Source organism: Bufo gargarizans, chromosome 6, assembly GCF_014858855.1.
Source record: "Bufo gargarizans isolate SCDJY-AF-19 chromosome 6, ASM1485885v1, whole genome shotgun sequence".
In the NCBI taxonomy this organism is placed as follows: domain Eukaryota; kingdom Metazoa; phylum Chordata; class Amphibia; order Anura; family Bufonidae; genus Bufo; species Bufo gargarizans.
The window spans coordinates 74278297-74291039 of record NC_058085.1 but is presented as its reverse complement, the minus strand read 5'-3'; the positions used below and the strand labels follow the sequence as shown (position 1 = coordinate 74291039).

Genomic DNA, 12743 nt, shown 5'->3' with positions numbered 1-12743 from the left:
TCCGGACCCATTTAAGTGAATGGGTCCGCATCCGTGATGCGGAATGCACACGGAACTGTGGGCGTGTATTGCGGCCTGCGATTTGCGGGCTGCAATACAGCCACAGATCACACACGTTCCTGTGAACTAAGCCTAAGTCATCTCAGCTACAGATTGCCTTACCTAATCTACTCCCTTTATACAAGCGACCTCTTTCTCCCTCCACAGCTGCATCAGCATCTTCTTTACGCTCATACTGGACAAATCCATAGCGAGTGAACATGGTAAGGGCTGGAAAATGAAAAAATGTTACAAAAGGAAAAAGGCCCGTCCAAATGCTCAGAAGTGCACTCAAGAGTATAAATGCCCAAGAAAGTTGTAATCAAAACTAAGAGGTTTTGGTAAGGTTGGAAGCCATTTTCACTTCAGATAAAAAGGCAAAATATGAGACTTCTTTATCCAAAAAGAGTTTACAGACAAATAAACAGTCAAATATAAAAATGCTTCTGAAATTCAGTCTTTTATAGCACTGAACTAGTGACTAAACTTTTATTATATTATAAAACAAGCAAAAGCTTCCATACATATTTACACAAATACAAGACATTATCAGTACATCATACCATACACGTGGTCTCCTGAGGCTAGGTTCATACAATCACTAAACTGCATAGCCGCTTACTGCATTTCCCTGCCGGGGACCCGACCCGTTTCCAGCATTTGGCCGGACAAAAACCGATGCTCTCAGGGGTATTTGTCCGGCAGAATCTCAGCACTAATGCAGGAAATAGGCCGGATCTCCGAACCCCAGTAGAGCCTGGTGGTGCTTCTGCAGTTTCTAGCTATGCCGGATGCGATTAACTCTGGGAGACTGTTCCTCTACCGGAATAGGTAAAAGACTAGCCGTACACATTAGACACCTGTCGGCCAAACCTAAATTTTCTGAAAACTATGCCTCCCGAACACACTTGTGCTCGGCTGAACATGCATGTGCTCTGAATGGGCAGAAGGGAGAAAGCAGCAGACAGACACCTCCGGCAGCCGCTTATCAACCCAGAGAAGAAAAGGCGTATTGATATCCAACAATTCTTTTCCCCAAAATCGGCAGGTTGGGCCGGCATTAATCTAATGTGTACAGCCCAGCTTAAATTACAGCTTTGTTCAATGAAATGACATAAAGCAATACTAACCACTAATTTTTCCATACTTGGAAAACAGTTGCACCATATCTTCCCGGCTCATACTTTCTGTAGGCAAATTTCCAACAAAAATTCTTCGGTCTAAATCTTTGGGATCATCGCTGTCTGTTGGGTTCCTTCGGCGAGACATATTTGACAAATTCCAACGAAACTTCGCAGAAAAAAGAAACGGCCAGGGATATCATTGTAAAATATGTGTTTTTTTTGCCATTATTGTTACACAATAGTAATCAACTAAAGCAATTATTATTATTTTTTAGTGTGTTTTCATCTGGCTTACACTAGTTCCGATAAGCTTCTTACAAGACTACAAAGCGTTAAGGCGATTGTCAAATTTGAATCTCAATGGTCTGAAATACTAAATAACACACACAAAAAAGATGCAAACTGAACGCATTGAAACAAAACTGGTTTAGTAAAAATACGCTTTATTATACAAATTTAAATTAACAATATGCATATAACCCAAAATTTGGTATAAAGGCAATAAAAACTCCCATGAACATCAAAAAAAACATAAGTCACTAAGCGCCAGCAGCCTATTTTCATGCATGCTGGCTCTCTGGTTCCATGGCAAAGATCCTTGGTTAATCCTTTCATAGTAACGTCTGAATAAGACCATTAAAATGTACCTCTACTTTCCTGGTTTCGGGCATTTTAAATATTGGGGAACTACACTGTACCCAATACAGTACATTAGTGGAATGACTCCATGGGAAAAAAAGAGCCAAAACCAAGAAATGGGTTCCTCTGGTGAGTGCCCTTTAAGAAAGCAAGTAAAATAAATCCTACATATAAAATGCTTTAATTTCAAAGTGGAAAGGCTGGCCACCTCCAGGTTTATCTGGCGTCCAAAACGTGCCCTAAAAGACGGTTCTCCAGTCAATACCAAGAATCTGATCCCAAATGAGGAAACAGGAAAAATAGAAAACCTCAAAAATATAAGGGAATGTTTGTAACCGCTTCCTCCTCTAGAATTTCTGTGGCAAAAAGAACAGATGTCTAAAATGCAGGTGAGAATTCAGGGGCGCATTTATTATGACCAGCGTTTTAGATGGCGGGTAAACCTCTCGATAACTTCGGCAGATCCACTGCCGCTTCTGAATGTAAGACAGATTCCTAGCTGGCTTACATTTAGACCATTTTCTACGCCTAAACCGCCCGCTTTTTTTAGACCTCGTGTGAGCAGGGAAAAGTTGCAGATTGCGACGCAAGGACCTTAGTGCTGCAATTTGCACCAGAAATACGACTAATATAGGCGTATTTATGGTTAGTAAATGACCACCTAAGTTTACAAGGAATCTGTCACGAGCGACCTCCCTGTCCCACTAGAATAGACAAATGGCTGTGGTTCACCTGAATGCTGTTTCTTTTGTTGATCCAAAGCTCCACTCCTGAGTTAGGCCTCTTGCACACGAACGTTGCGTGCCCGTGGCCGTATTGAGGGTCCGCAATACACGGCCACTGTGCCACTGTGCACTCCGCATCATGGATGTGGATCAATGCACTTAAATAGGTCAGCAATCATGGAGATGCGGAACGGAAGCACGGATCGGAACCCCATGGAAGCACTACGGAGTGCTTCCGTGGTGTTTCTATCCGTGCCTCCACACTGCAAAAAAACAACATCTTTTTTTTTGGCGGTGCGGACGGTTCAAGGGCCCATTCAAGTTGAATGGGTCTCGATCTGTCCCGGCCGCCGCATGGACCTTGCCCGCGCATTGGGGACCGCAAATTGTGGTCCCCAATGTCTGGAACGGGCCCGCAACAGCCATGTGCAAGAGGTCTTACGATACTTCTTACTACTTTTTGTGTGAAACAAGGATGTCACCATTGTTCTGGTTGAACCCAAGCTCCACTCTCTTGCATGGCCAGACCTTCCCAGTCTGCTTTCACTGACTGAGCCAGGCCTTTATAAAAACTAAACCATGTGGATAAACAGAACTATAAAGAAAGCAAAAAAATGACAAAAAGCATATAAAACACAAACAGGAGGGTAGCACGGAAGCACTGAAAAAAAAAATAAAACATGTAAAAAACAAAAAAAAGCGGCCAAACTAGAGACCATGAGATTAATTGCCAAAGAGTAAAAATAACCCTAAAATGTTCTTCAATTATATAAATGTTAAAAAGTATAAATCTGAAGGTGTCGGCCCTTTAAAGAGTAATGAGGGGGGAGTCGCAGAGAGCGACGAGGAGAAAGCAAAGCTGTTAAATATTTTTTTCTCCAGAAAATAAACTGTCAGATGACATGCTGAATGTAAAAATAAATTCCCCATTAACAGTGTCCTGTCTGACCCAGGAAGAAGTACATCAGCGACTTAAAAATATTAAAATAGACAAATCGCCAGGACCGGATGGCATACATCCCCGTATCCTAAGCAAATTAAGTAATGTCATAGCCAGACCCTTATTTCTGATATTTGCGGACTCTATACTGACAGGGAATATCCCACAGAATTGGCGCGAAGCAAATGTGGTGCCAATATTCAAAAAGGGTCCAAAAACAGAGCCTGGAAACTATAGGCCGGTAAGTTTAACATCTGTTGTGGGTAAACTGTTTGAAGGTTTTCTGAGAGATGCTATGTTAGAGCATCTCAACGGAAATAAGCAAATAACGCCATATCAGCATGGCTTCATGAGGGATCGGTCATGCCAAACTAATTTAAAAGGGAGTCTGTCACCTCCATATGGCCATATACAGTGCTTACATGGCTCTGTAGCGCACATATACAGGATTGTAACGGTGTCTTTGTCTTTAGACTTGCACCACCAGGAAAAATGGAGTTTAATTCATATGCAAATGAGCACTCGCAAGTGACCAGGGAGGAGTTCAGTGTCTAAGTGCCCAGACTGCTCTGCCTTCTTTTCACTTTACTCCTCCCGAGCCTTGGGCAAAGGCAGAGACTGGGGAGGAGTAAAGTGAAAAGGCGGCAGAGCAGTCTGGGCACTTAGACACTGAACTCCTCCCCTGGGCACTTGCGAGTGCTCATTTGCATATGAATTAAACTCAGTTTTTCCTGCTGGTGCAAGTCTAAAGACAAAAACACCGTTACAATCCTGTATAGGTGCGCTACAGAGCCATGTAAGCACTGTATATGGCCATATGGAGGTGACAGACTCCCTTTAATCAGTTTCTATGAGGAGGCAAGTTCTAGACTTGACAGCGGCGAATCAATGGATGTCGTATATCTGGACTTCTCCAAAGCATTTGACATTGTACCGCATAAAAGGTTAGTATATAAAATGAGAATGCTCGGACTGGGAGAAAACGTCTGTATGTGGGTAAGTAACTGGCTCAGTGATAGAAAACAGAGGGTGGTTATTAGTGGTTCACTGTCACTAGTGGGGTACCTCAGGGGTCAGTATTGGGCCCTATTCTCTTCAATATATTTATTAATGATCTTGTAGAAATGGTAAAACACTCGGTAACACTGACATGGAAAAGGATCTAGGAATTTTAATAAACAGCAAACTAAGCTGCAAAAACCAGTGTCAGGCAGCTGCTGCCAAGGCCAATAAGATAATAGGTTGCATCAAAAGGGGCATAGATGCCCGTGATGAGAACATAGTCCTACCACTTTACAAATCGCTAGTCAGACCACACATGAAGTACTGTGTACAGTTCTGGGCTCCTGTGAACAAGGCAGACATAGCAGAGCTGGAGAGGGTCCAGAGGAGGGCAACTAAAGTAACTGGAATGGGGCAACTACAGTACCCTGAAAGATTAAAATTAGGATTATTCACTTTAGAAAAAAAGACGACTGAGGGGAGATCTAATTACTATGTATAAATATATCAGGGGTCAGTACAGAGATCTATCCCATCATCTGTTTATCCCCAGGACTGTGACGAGGGGACATCCTCTGCGTCTGGAGGAAAGAAGGTTTGTACACAAACATAGAAGAGGATTCTTTACGGTAAGAGCAGTGAGACTATGGAACTCTCTGCCTGAGGAGGTGGTGATGGTGAGTACAATAAAGGAATTCAAGAGGGGCCTGGATGTATTTCTGGAGTGTAATAATACTACAGGCTATAGCTACTAGAGAGGGGTCGTTGATCCAGGGAGTTATTCTGATTGCCTGATTGGAGTCGGGGAGGAATTTTTTATTCCCCTAAAGTGGGGAAAATTGGCTTCTACCAGTTTTTTTTTTGCCTTCCTCTGGATGCACTTGCAGGATGACAGGCCGAACTGGATGGACAAATGTCTTTTTTCGGCCTTATGTACTATGTTACTACTATGGGTTTACAACTTTTTAAAAACCACTGTGCCTAAAGTTAGGTGCCAATGGGGTTCCTACACCACCCTTGCCACTTTCTGAAATTGGGGTACGTCAGGGCCATTGGCACATTTATTATTTTCAGCACTTTACGGGCATAAATACTTTCAAGCTGAGTTCATTTGGTATTTCCCCCCTTCCCCCATGTCTTTTGAAACCTCCTTAAACAGACAGCCCCTTTAAAAACTTACTAATAAAGTCTCCAAAAACAAAAAAACTCAGGCAACCCCTGTACATGTGATAAAATAAATTAAGAATACTAACCCCTTTTAAAGCCCGGCTGCTTCCAGCACTGTGCTCCTGTCCTTCACCCTGCAGTTTGTTTTCCCGGCCTCAGCAGTGAAGTTCTGTATTCTGCTGAGGTCAGTCACTGGCTGCAGCTGACATCACCAATGCAGCCAGGTGCTCAGGGCTGAAAGTGGCAAGTATTTATTCTACTGTCATTTAATTTTACCACATTTAGGGTCCATTCACACATCCGTTTTTTCTTTCCTGATCTGTTCCGTTTTTTCAGGAACAGATCAGGACCAGATCTGGACCCATTCATTTTCAATGGGTCCTGGAAAAAATCGGACAGCACAATGTGTGCTGTCCGTTTCCGTTGTTCCGTTCCGCATGTCCGTTTAAATATAAAACATGTCCTATTCTTGTCCTGAAAAATAGGATCCTGGTACAATACAAAGTCAATGGATCCGCAAAAAACGGATGACATTTGGATGTCATTCCGTATGTCATCCGTTTTTTGCGGATTCCGTTCCTGGAAACACATAACAAATTTATTTTTATTTTTTCTTCAATTTGTTTTCTTCAATTTTTTTTCAAAGAAATCCAAACAACTTTATTTGATTATTGAAATGTATACATGTTTCCGTTTTTTGCGGATCCGCAAAAAACGGATGACATACGGATGACATACGGAAACATTTTCAGGAACAACGGATCCGCAAAAAACGGACCGTTTTTCAGGATGAAAAAAAACAGGACGTGTGAATGGACCCTTAGGGTCCATTCACACGCCTATAAGTGTTTTGCAGATCCACAAAACATGGATACTCGCAATGTGCGTTCCGCATTTTGCGGACCGCACATTGCCGGCACTTAATAGAAAATGCCTATTCTTTATGATGACTAGGACTATATAACCCGACATGAGTCCTGTTCCTGACTCCTCATGTACAGAACTCATCTCAGGTTAATTTGCATACGTATAAAATATATATATTTTTTTTATACAATAAAAGCACACAGAGCTATGGGGACTGGGTATTGAGGATGTGCTAGCGGCCATCCAGCAACCCATGTCCTCAGCTCTATACACAAAATCCCGGTGACAGGTTCACTTTAAATAGGGTTCACCACACTCCATCCTCAGTTTGTGGCAAGATTCCTAGAACATTTAATTTCTGAATACAAAAAAACTAACATACTATACATAAAGAAAGCATCTTAAATATATGACTGACCACATTTGTTTTTTAAGACCACTTTAAATGCTATATACATCTATAAGTTTTTTTTTTTTTTTTTTTTATAGGGTGGGATAAAAGTAGGTGCTGTCATGGGCTCATGGAAAACGGATTACCGGTAAGAGTAATAAATGTATCCCCATTACAGCACCTGTGAGAGACTAGACTAGATAACTTTAAGGTGGGATTACTGCCTACAAGACTTTTCTCCAAAAAGCTAAGTCCTGAGCAGAAGATAGCTCTAATCTATAATGTTTATAAACCGTGCTTGGAGAGCTCCACGTAGCCGCTCTACAGATCTGGTCAATTGTGGCCCTTCCTTTTTCTGCCCAGAAAGCTGCTATAGCCCTTGTAGAGTGAGGCCAAGAACCCCGAAGGAACCTGAAGATCTGCAGAAGAGTAGGCTAGACTTATAGTTCTCATTATCCATCTAGCAATCGTACAGCTAGCAACCTTTTTACCTTTGTTGGGGCCCTGGAATTGAACAAATAATTGAGCGGCTTTTCTCCATTCTTTTGTAGCGTCTATGTATTTCTACACACACACATCCACACACATCTCCTAACGTCTAGTGTATGGAATTTTTCCTCCCCTTCATTTTTGGGATTCTGACAGAATAAGAGCAAATTAATTACTTGTGACCGGTGGGAATTGGAAACAACCTTAGGGAGAAAGGCTGGGTCCGGTCTCAACACAATTCTGTCTTCCAAAATTAAGGTATAAGGATGGTAGGCAGCTAAGGCCAAAATCTCCCCCACTCGCCTGGCTGATGTGATAGCTACAAGAAAGGCTGTCTTGTATGACAGTATCTTCAGCGAGTCCAATAGTTCGAAAGGACTTTGTGTGAGCATGGAAAGGACAATAGTTAAATCCCAGGGAGATGATCTGGGTTTAAGAAAAGGATTTAACCTAATTGACGCCTTTATGAATCTCTTGGTCCAAGGATGAGATGCTAAAGTACAGTCAAACAAAACATTAAGGGCAGAGACCTGAATCTGAGGGATCTCTGGAGGAGCTGACAGATACAGACCCGTGCCTGCAAACTTAATAAAGGTTATCCAAATTAGATTAGATTAATATCAGTGGTCACTTTGTTCCTACTGGCTAGCAGAGTCTCTACTACCTGATCTGACAATCCTCTGGCTCTGAGGAACCTCCTCTCAATATCCATGCTGTCAAGTGTAGATTCCCTATCTCGGGGTGATGAAGGGGTCCCTGAAACAACAAATCGACCCTCTCTGAAAGTATGCAGGGATCCGCCAGAGACAGCTTCCTTAACCAAGTAAACCATACACTCTTCGGCCAATAGGGGACTATTAAGATTACCGTTGCCTCCTCCCTCATTTTCAGGACTACTCTGGGTAAAAACGTGACAGGTGGGAATGCGTATACTAGATCCTCGACCCAAGGTTGTGACAGTGCATCGATTCCCTGGGCCTGATACCTTGGGTTGATGGGAAAAAAAAAAAAATCTTAGCATTTCCTGTTTGTCTAGGAAGCAAATAGGTCTATGGATGGGGACCCCCAGAGATGTACTATTTGAGCAAATACTTCCTGGCAAAGGCACCATTCGCCCCGACTGACCTTGTGCCTTCTCAGGAAGTCTGCCTGGGAGATCTCTGACCCTTTAAGATGGACTGCTAAAAGAGAACAGACCTCTCCTAACAGCTGGAAGATCATGGATGCAAATTTTAGAAGGAGACCTCGCCCCCCCTCCCCCCCGCCTGTTGATGTATGCTACCGCTGTCTCACTGTCCGACAGAATTCTGACATGTCTGTTTCTTAGGGAAGGAAACCATTTCATCAGGGCACAGTATATCGCTCTCTGTAATTTGGGGATTGTTGGCTTTGGAATACGGACCACTGCCCCTGGGAAAACCCTGAAACGGAGTGAGCTGGCCCCTGAGGGCTGGCATCGGTTGTGATGATTAGAGGATTGTCCTTTATCCATTCCACACCTTGACTTAATTCTCTGACCTTGTCCACCACATCAGGGAGTCTCTTACCGAACTTTGAGATCTAGAGAACCTAGTTTAATGTCCCAGAGAGAGAGAGAGAATATGCATCTGGAGAATTCCAGGTCTGGACTGTGCCCATTTTACTGCTGGTATACAGGGGGTCATTAAACCTAGGATTGACATGGCCTCCCTTAGAGTGGTCATTCTGGACCTGCTGAACTCCCTTATCCTTTGTTGTATTGACAGAAGCGTTGTCATCGGGAGGAATGACCTTTGGGATAAGGAATCTAGTTGAATTACGAGGAAGGTGCATTGGAAGCTCGGCGTCAGACGCGATTTTCCCCAATTTATAATCCAGCCCCAGGTTCATGAATGTTTTCAATACTTCTTGTACTTGAACTGAAAGGGATTCTGCAGATTGTCCAACTACTAGCAAGTTGTCTAGATAAGGAATAATTATAACGTCTGACCTCCTTATTTGTGCCATCACTTTGGTAAATATTCTGGGTGCCTATGATATCCCAAAGGGAAGGGCCCTGAACTGAAGATGGGCTCAACTTCTTTTTACAAATGCCACATTCTTTACTTTTGACTTGTGCATAACCTTCCTGGGGGCCCCCTTAACCTGCATCAACACATAGTCCACACAATTACTGGAGAATATTATAAAGAGATAATCTCCCTAAAGAGAGTGTGGGGTAAAACCCTCTTACCCCTCCCAGGAGTACCATGCCGGTTTCTGTGTGCTGCTGCTGCTTTTCCATGCACTGCTGAGTATCCCCTTCCTCCTGCATGATGCTGATACACTGGAGGGGGACTGGAAGGAAAGTCTTGCTGTCCGCTGCATCCACTTTTCCTTCCACCATGGCTGGCCGGCGTCCTCTTTTCATGGGCCACGCATCGCCCGCCATGTTTTTGGCCCCTCCCCTACCCTGCTACGTGTGGAACGCACACGTCACTTCCGGCACGCTTGTGGATGTGCGCCGTTATCAGGACCCTCCGGAACTTCGCCCGGCCACAAGTATGAAGGTACGAGGTGGCCGCCAGGGATCCCCCCCATGGCATAAAGGAAAAAGAGGACCGCGATGTACCGGACTTTAACAGCGACTCATAGTGGAGACTTACGCCGTCAGGAACTTCTAATAGGTATTGCATAAAAACCCTAGAAGCCGAGGGGCACCTGCGATTTGGCATGGAGGGGCTGATCTGATGGGAGTGGGGAACTTGGTGGATGGCATGAAGGGGGTGGTGGTAGTGCCATCATGGGGGCACTGGGGGACATGGCATGGAGGGGCTGATCTGATGGCACTGGGGGAGTGGGGGACATGGCAATGGATGGCATGGGGGTATGGCTCTGATTGCAGCCTGGGGGTCTGAATGCAGGCTTGCGGCATGGGGGGGGGGGGGGGGGCAGACTGCTGGAGTATACCGTATTGGGTATAGCCAGATACAACCAGCTATATGCTCTCATTGACTATAATGTGGTCCAAGGCAATCTGGCCATGTTCCTGCATACATGCTGGGTATCGCCCAAAGTTTTTATTTATTTTTGTCCGGCCAAAACCCAGCCTGAATGCTGTAACAAGGCCGGACACCATTACAGTCAATCACTGCTGCAGCAGCCGGCAGTATCCAGCTATACCCGATACGGTACATGGCGGCTGTTCTTCTGACAGAATGTATATCGCAGCTGTGAAAGAAGCCTTATGTGTGTGCAATTATGTGCTATACCATTGTAAGAAACAAAAATAGTTTTTATTAAATACATTATTTTAAGAAGTTTTTTCTTATTAGAGTACTCGATTAATAGTAAAAATAATCTATAGACTGCTCGATTACTAAAATAATCGCTTACTGCAGCCCTACAGAAAAGGATAGGACATTTGCACAATTGTATATTAAAAAAAAGATATTTATTATAGCGCCACAAATCCACTAGACAAGCAATGTCCATACAGCTCCCAACGATCTTTGCGCTTTTTTCAGAGGAGAAAAACCTTGGCGTAATACATTCTTGTGCAGACTTCACCCTTTCCAATGGAATTGTGAGATCTGCGGAAAACCTGCATCAAATCAGCACCAAAAAGACGATAAAAAGTGCAGATTTAGGCCTCATACATACGACCAATGTGTGCATCCGTGGCCGTTGTGCCGTTTTCCGTTTTCTTCACTGACCCATTGACTTTCAATGGGTCCGTGGAAAAATCGGAAAATGCACCGTTTGGCAGCCGCATCCATGATCCGTGTTTCCTGGCCGTGAAAAAAATTTGACCTGTCCTATTTTTTTCACTGCCAACGGTTCACGGACCCATTCGAGTCAATGGGTCCGTGAAAAATCACGGATGCACACAAGATTGTCATCCGTGATCCGTGTCCGTTTTTTCCTATCATTTCAATGGCAAACTTGACTTAGATTTTTTTTTTTCATTTTTCATGTCCGTGGATCCTCCAAAAAACAAGGAAGACCCACGGACGAAAAAACGGTCACGGATCACGTTTTTGCGGACCTTAAAAAAAAAAAAACGGTCGTGTGCATGAGGCCTTATGTGCATTTTTTGTGTGGTTTCGGTGGGGATTTCAAGCAGATTCTCTGCACATAAATCTGCGCCGTGTGCAGCCATCCTTGGGGTATGTTCACACAATGGATTTTGTAAAACATCGCAGAAGCCACGCACTTATTTTCATGCAGTTATTGAATGTTTTTTTTTTTTAAACTAGTTTTCGTTTTGTGTTCACTTCAATATGAAACTGCCTTTTCCGCTCGAAGTTTCCGGCGCACATCTGCGCCAAAAACCATGCAATGGAGGCATGGACACAAACAGCCTTTTTTGGGATGCTTCCCATTCATTTCAATAGGGCACCAATACAGGGCATGTCGCTTCCACGTGGCTTTTTGAATGGGACGCTGTTTTGTGGTGGTTTTTGGAGCCGATTTTGAGGTGGAAAAAACACTCCAAAATTAGCGCCAAAACACTGCATGAACTGGTCGTGGTCTATGCACATGGTGCTTATTACTAAATAGACGAAGCAGAAACTGACCTGCGGCACGGATTCTGATATCTGCAGCATGTTAACAGTGCAGATCTTCATTGCAGTGCAATACAAGGCAGGAGTCACATCTGCGACAAAATCCACAAGTAACACGTGGCTTTTGGTGCACAAACAGCACGAAAATCTGCATGAACGAGACTGCTGCATGAATACACTTATAGGGTGATGGATACCACGACGTGGCCTGTCAGAGACATGCTATGCAAGTTCACTGCCGCAAGGCCGGGTTCACACCACCGTTTGATAAGTCAGAAGAACAAAAAAATAAAAAATAAATGGATCCATTATTTTGAGCACTAGTTATGCTTCTATTACAGCCATTTGTTTCCAGTTCCGTCGGAGACAAGACAACTTTTTCTCCAGTAAAAAATAACGGATCTTCTTAGGCCATGTGATGTCACCGTACGTCGGTCACACGGCCTAGTCGCAGCTCAGCCCCATTCAGAAGAATAGGACTGGGCTGCATTACTATGTACAGTGCGGGGAACGGAGCTCCCCGAAACAGCTGATCAGCGGGGGATGCCCAGTGTTGGACCCCCTCTGATCTAATAATGATGACCTATGCTGAGGATGGGTGACGGGTCATCATTACAAATTACTGGATCAGAAAACAGGAGACTAGTGATGAGCGAACTTCTGTTTTAAGTTCGGCGTCTAAAGTTCGGCTTCCGGTTAGCGGAGAATGCCGATATGGATTCCGAATTCCGTTGTGGTCCGTGGTAGCGGAATCAATAATCGGCCATTATTGATTCCGCTACCACGGACCACAACGGTATTTGGAATCCATATCGGGATTCTCCGCTAACCGGA

General features: G+C 43.9%; 1 protein-coding gene across 2 annotated transcripts in view; it reads right to left on the bottom strand.

Moving 5' to 3' along the window:
- The window catches only part of NCOA5 (nuclear receptor coactivator 5), a 46102-nt gene that overhangs the window by 31834 nt on the left and 1525 nt on the right, over positions 1–12743 (bottom strand). The window contains exons 2-3 of one of the 2 annotated variants that reach the window (XM_044298426.1): positions 1170–1329; positions 163–270 (exon numbers count right to left, since the gene is read on the bottom strand). The exons of the other annotated variant lie outside the window; for it this stretch is intronic. Coding sequence (XP_044154361.1) covers positions 163–270; positions 1170–1308 — 247 coding nt within the window. The 5' untranslated portion in view covers positions 1309–1329. The remainder of the gene's footprint in view (positions 1–162; positions 271–1169; positions 1330–12743) is intronic. 2 annotated transcript variants of the gene reach the window in all.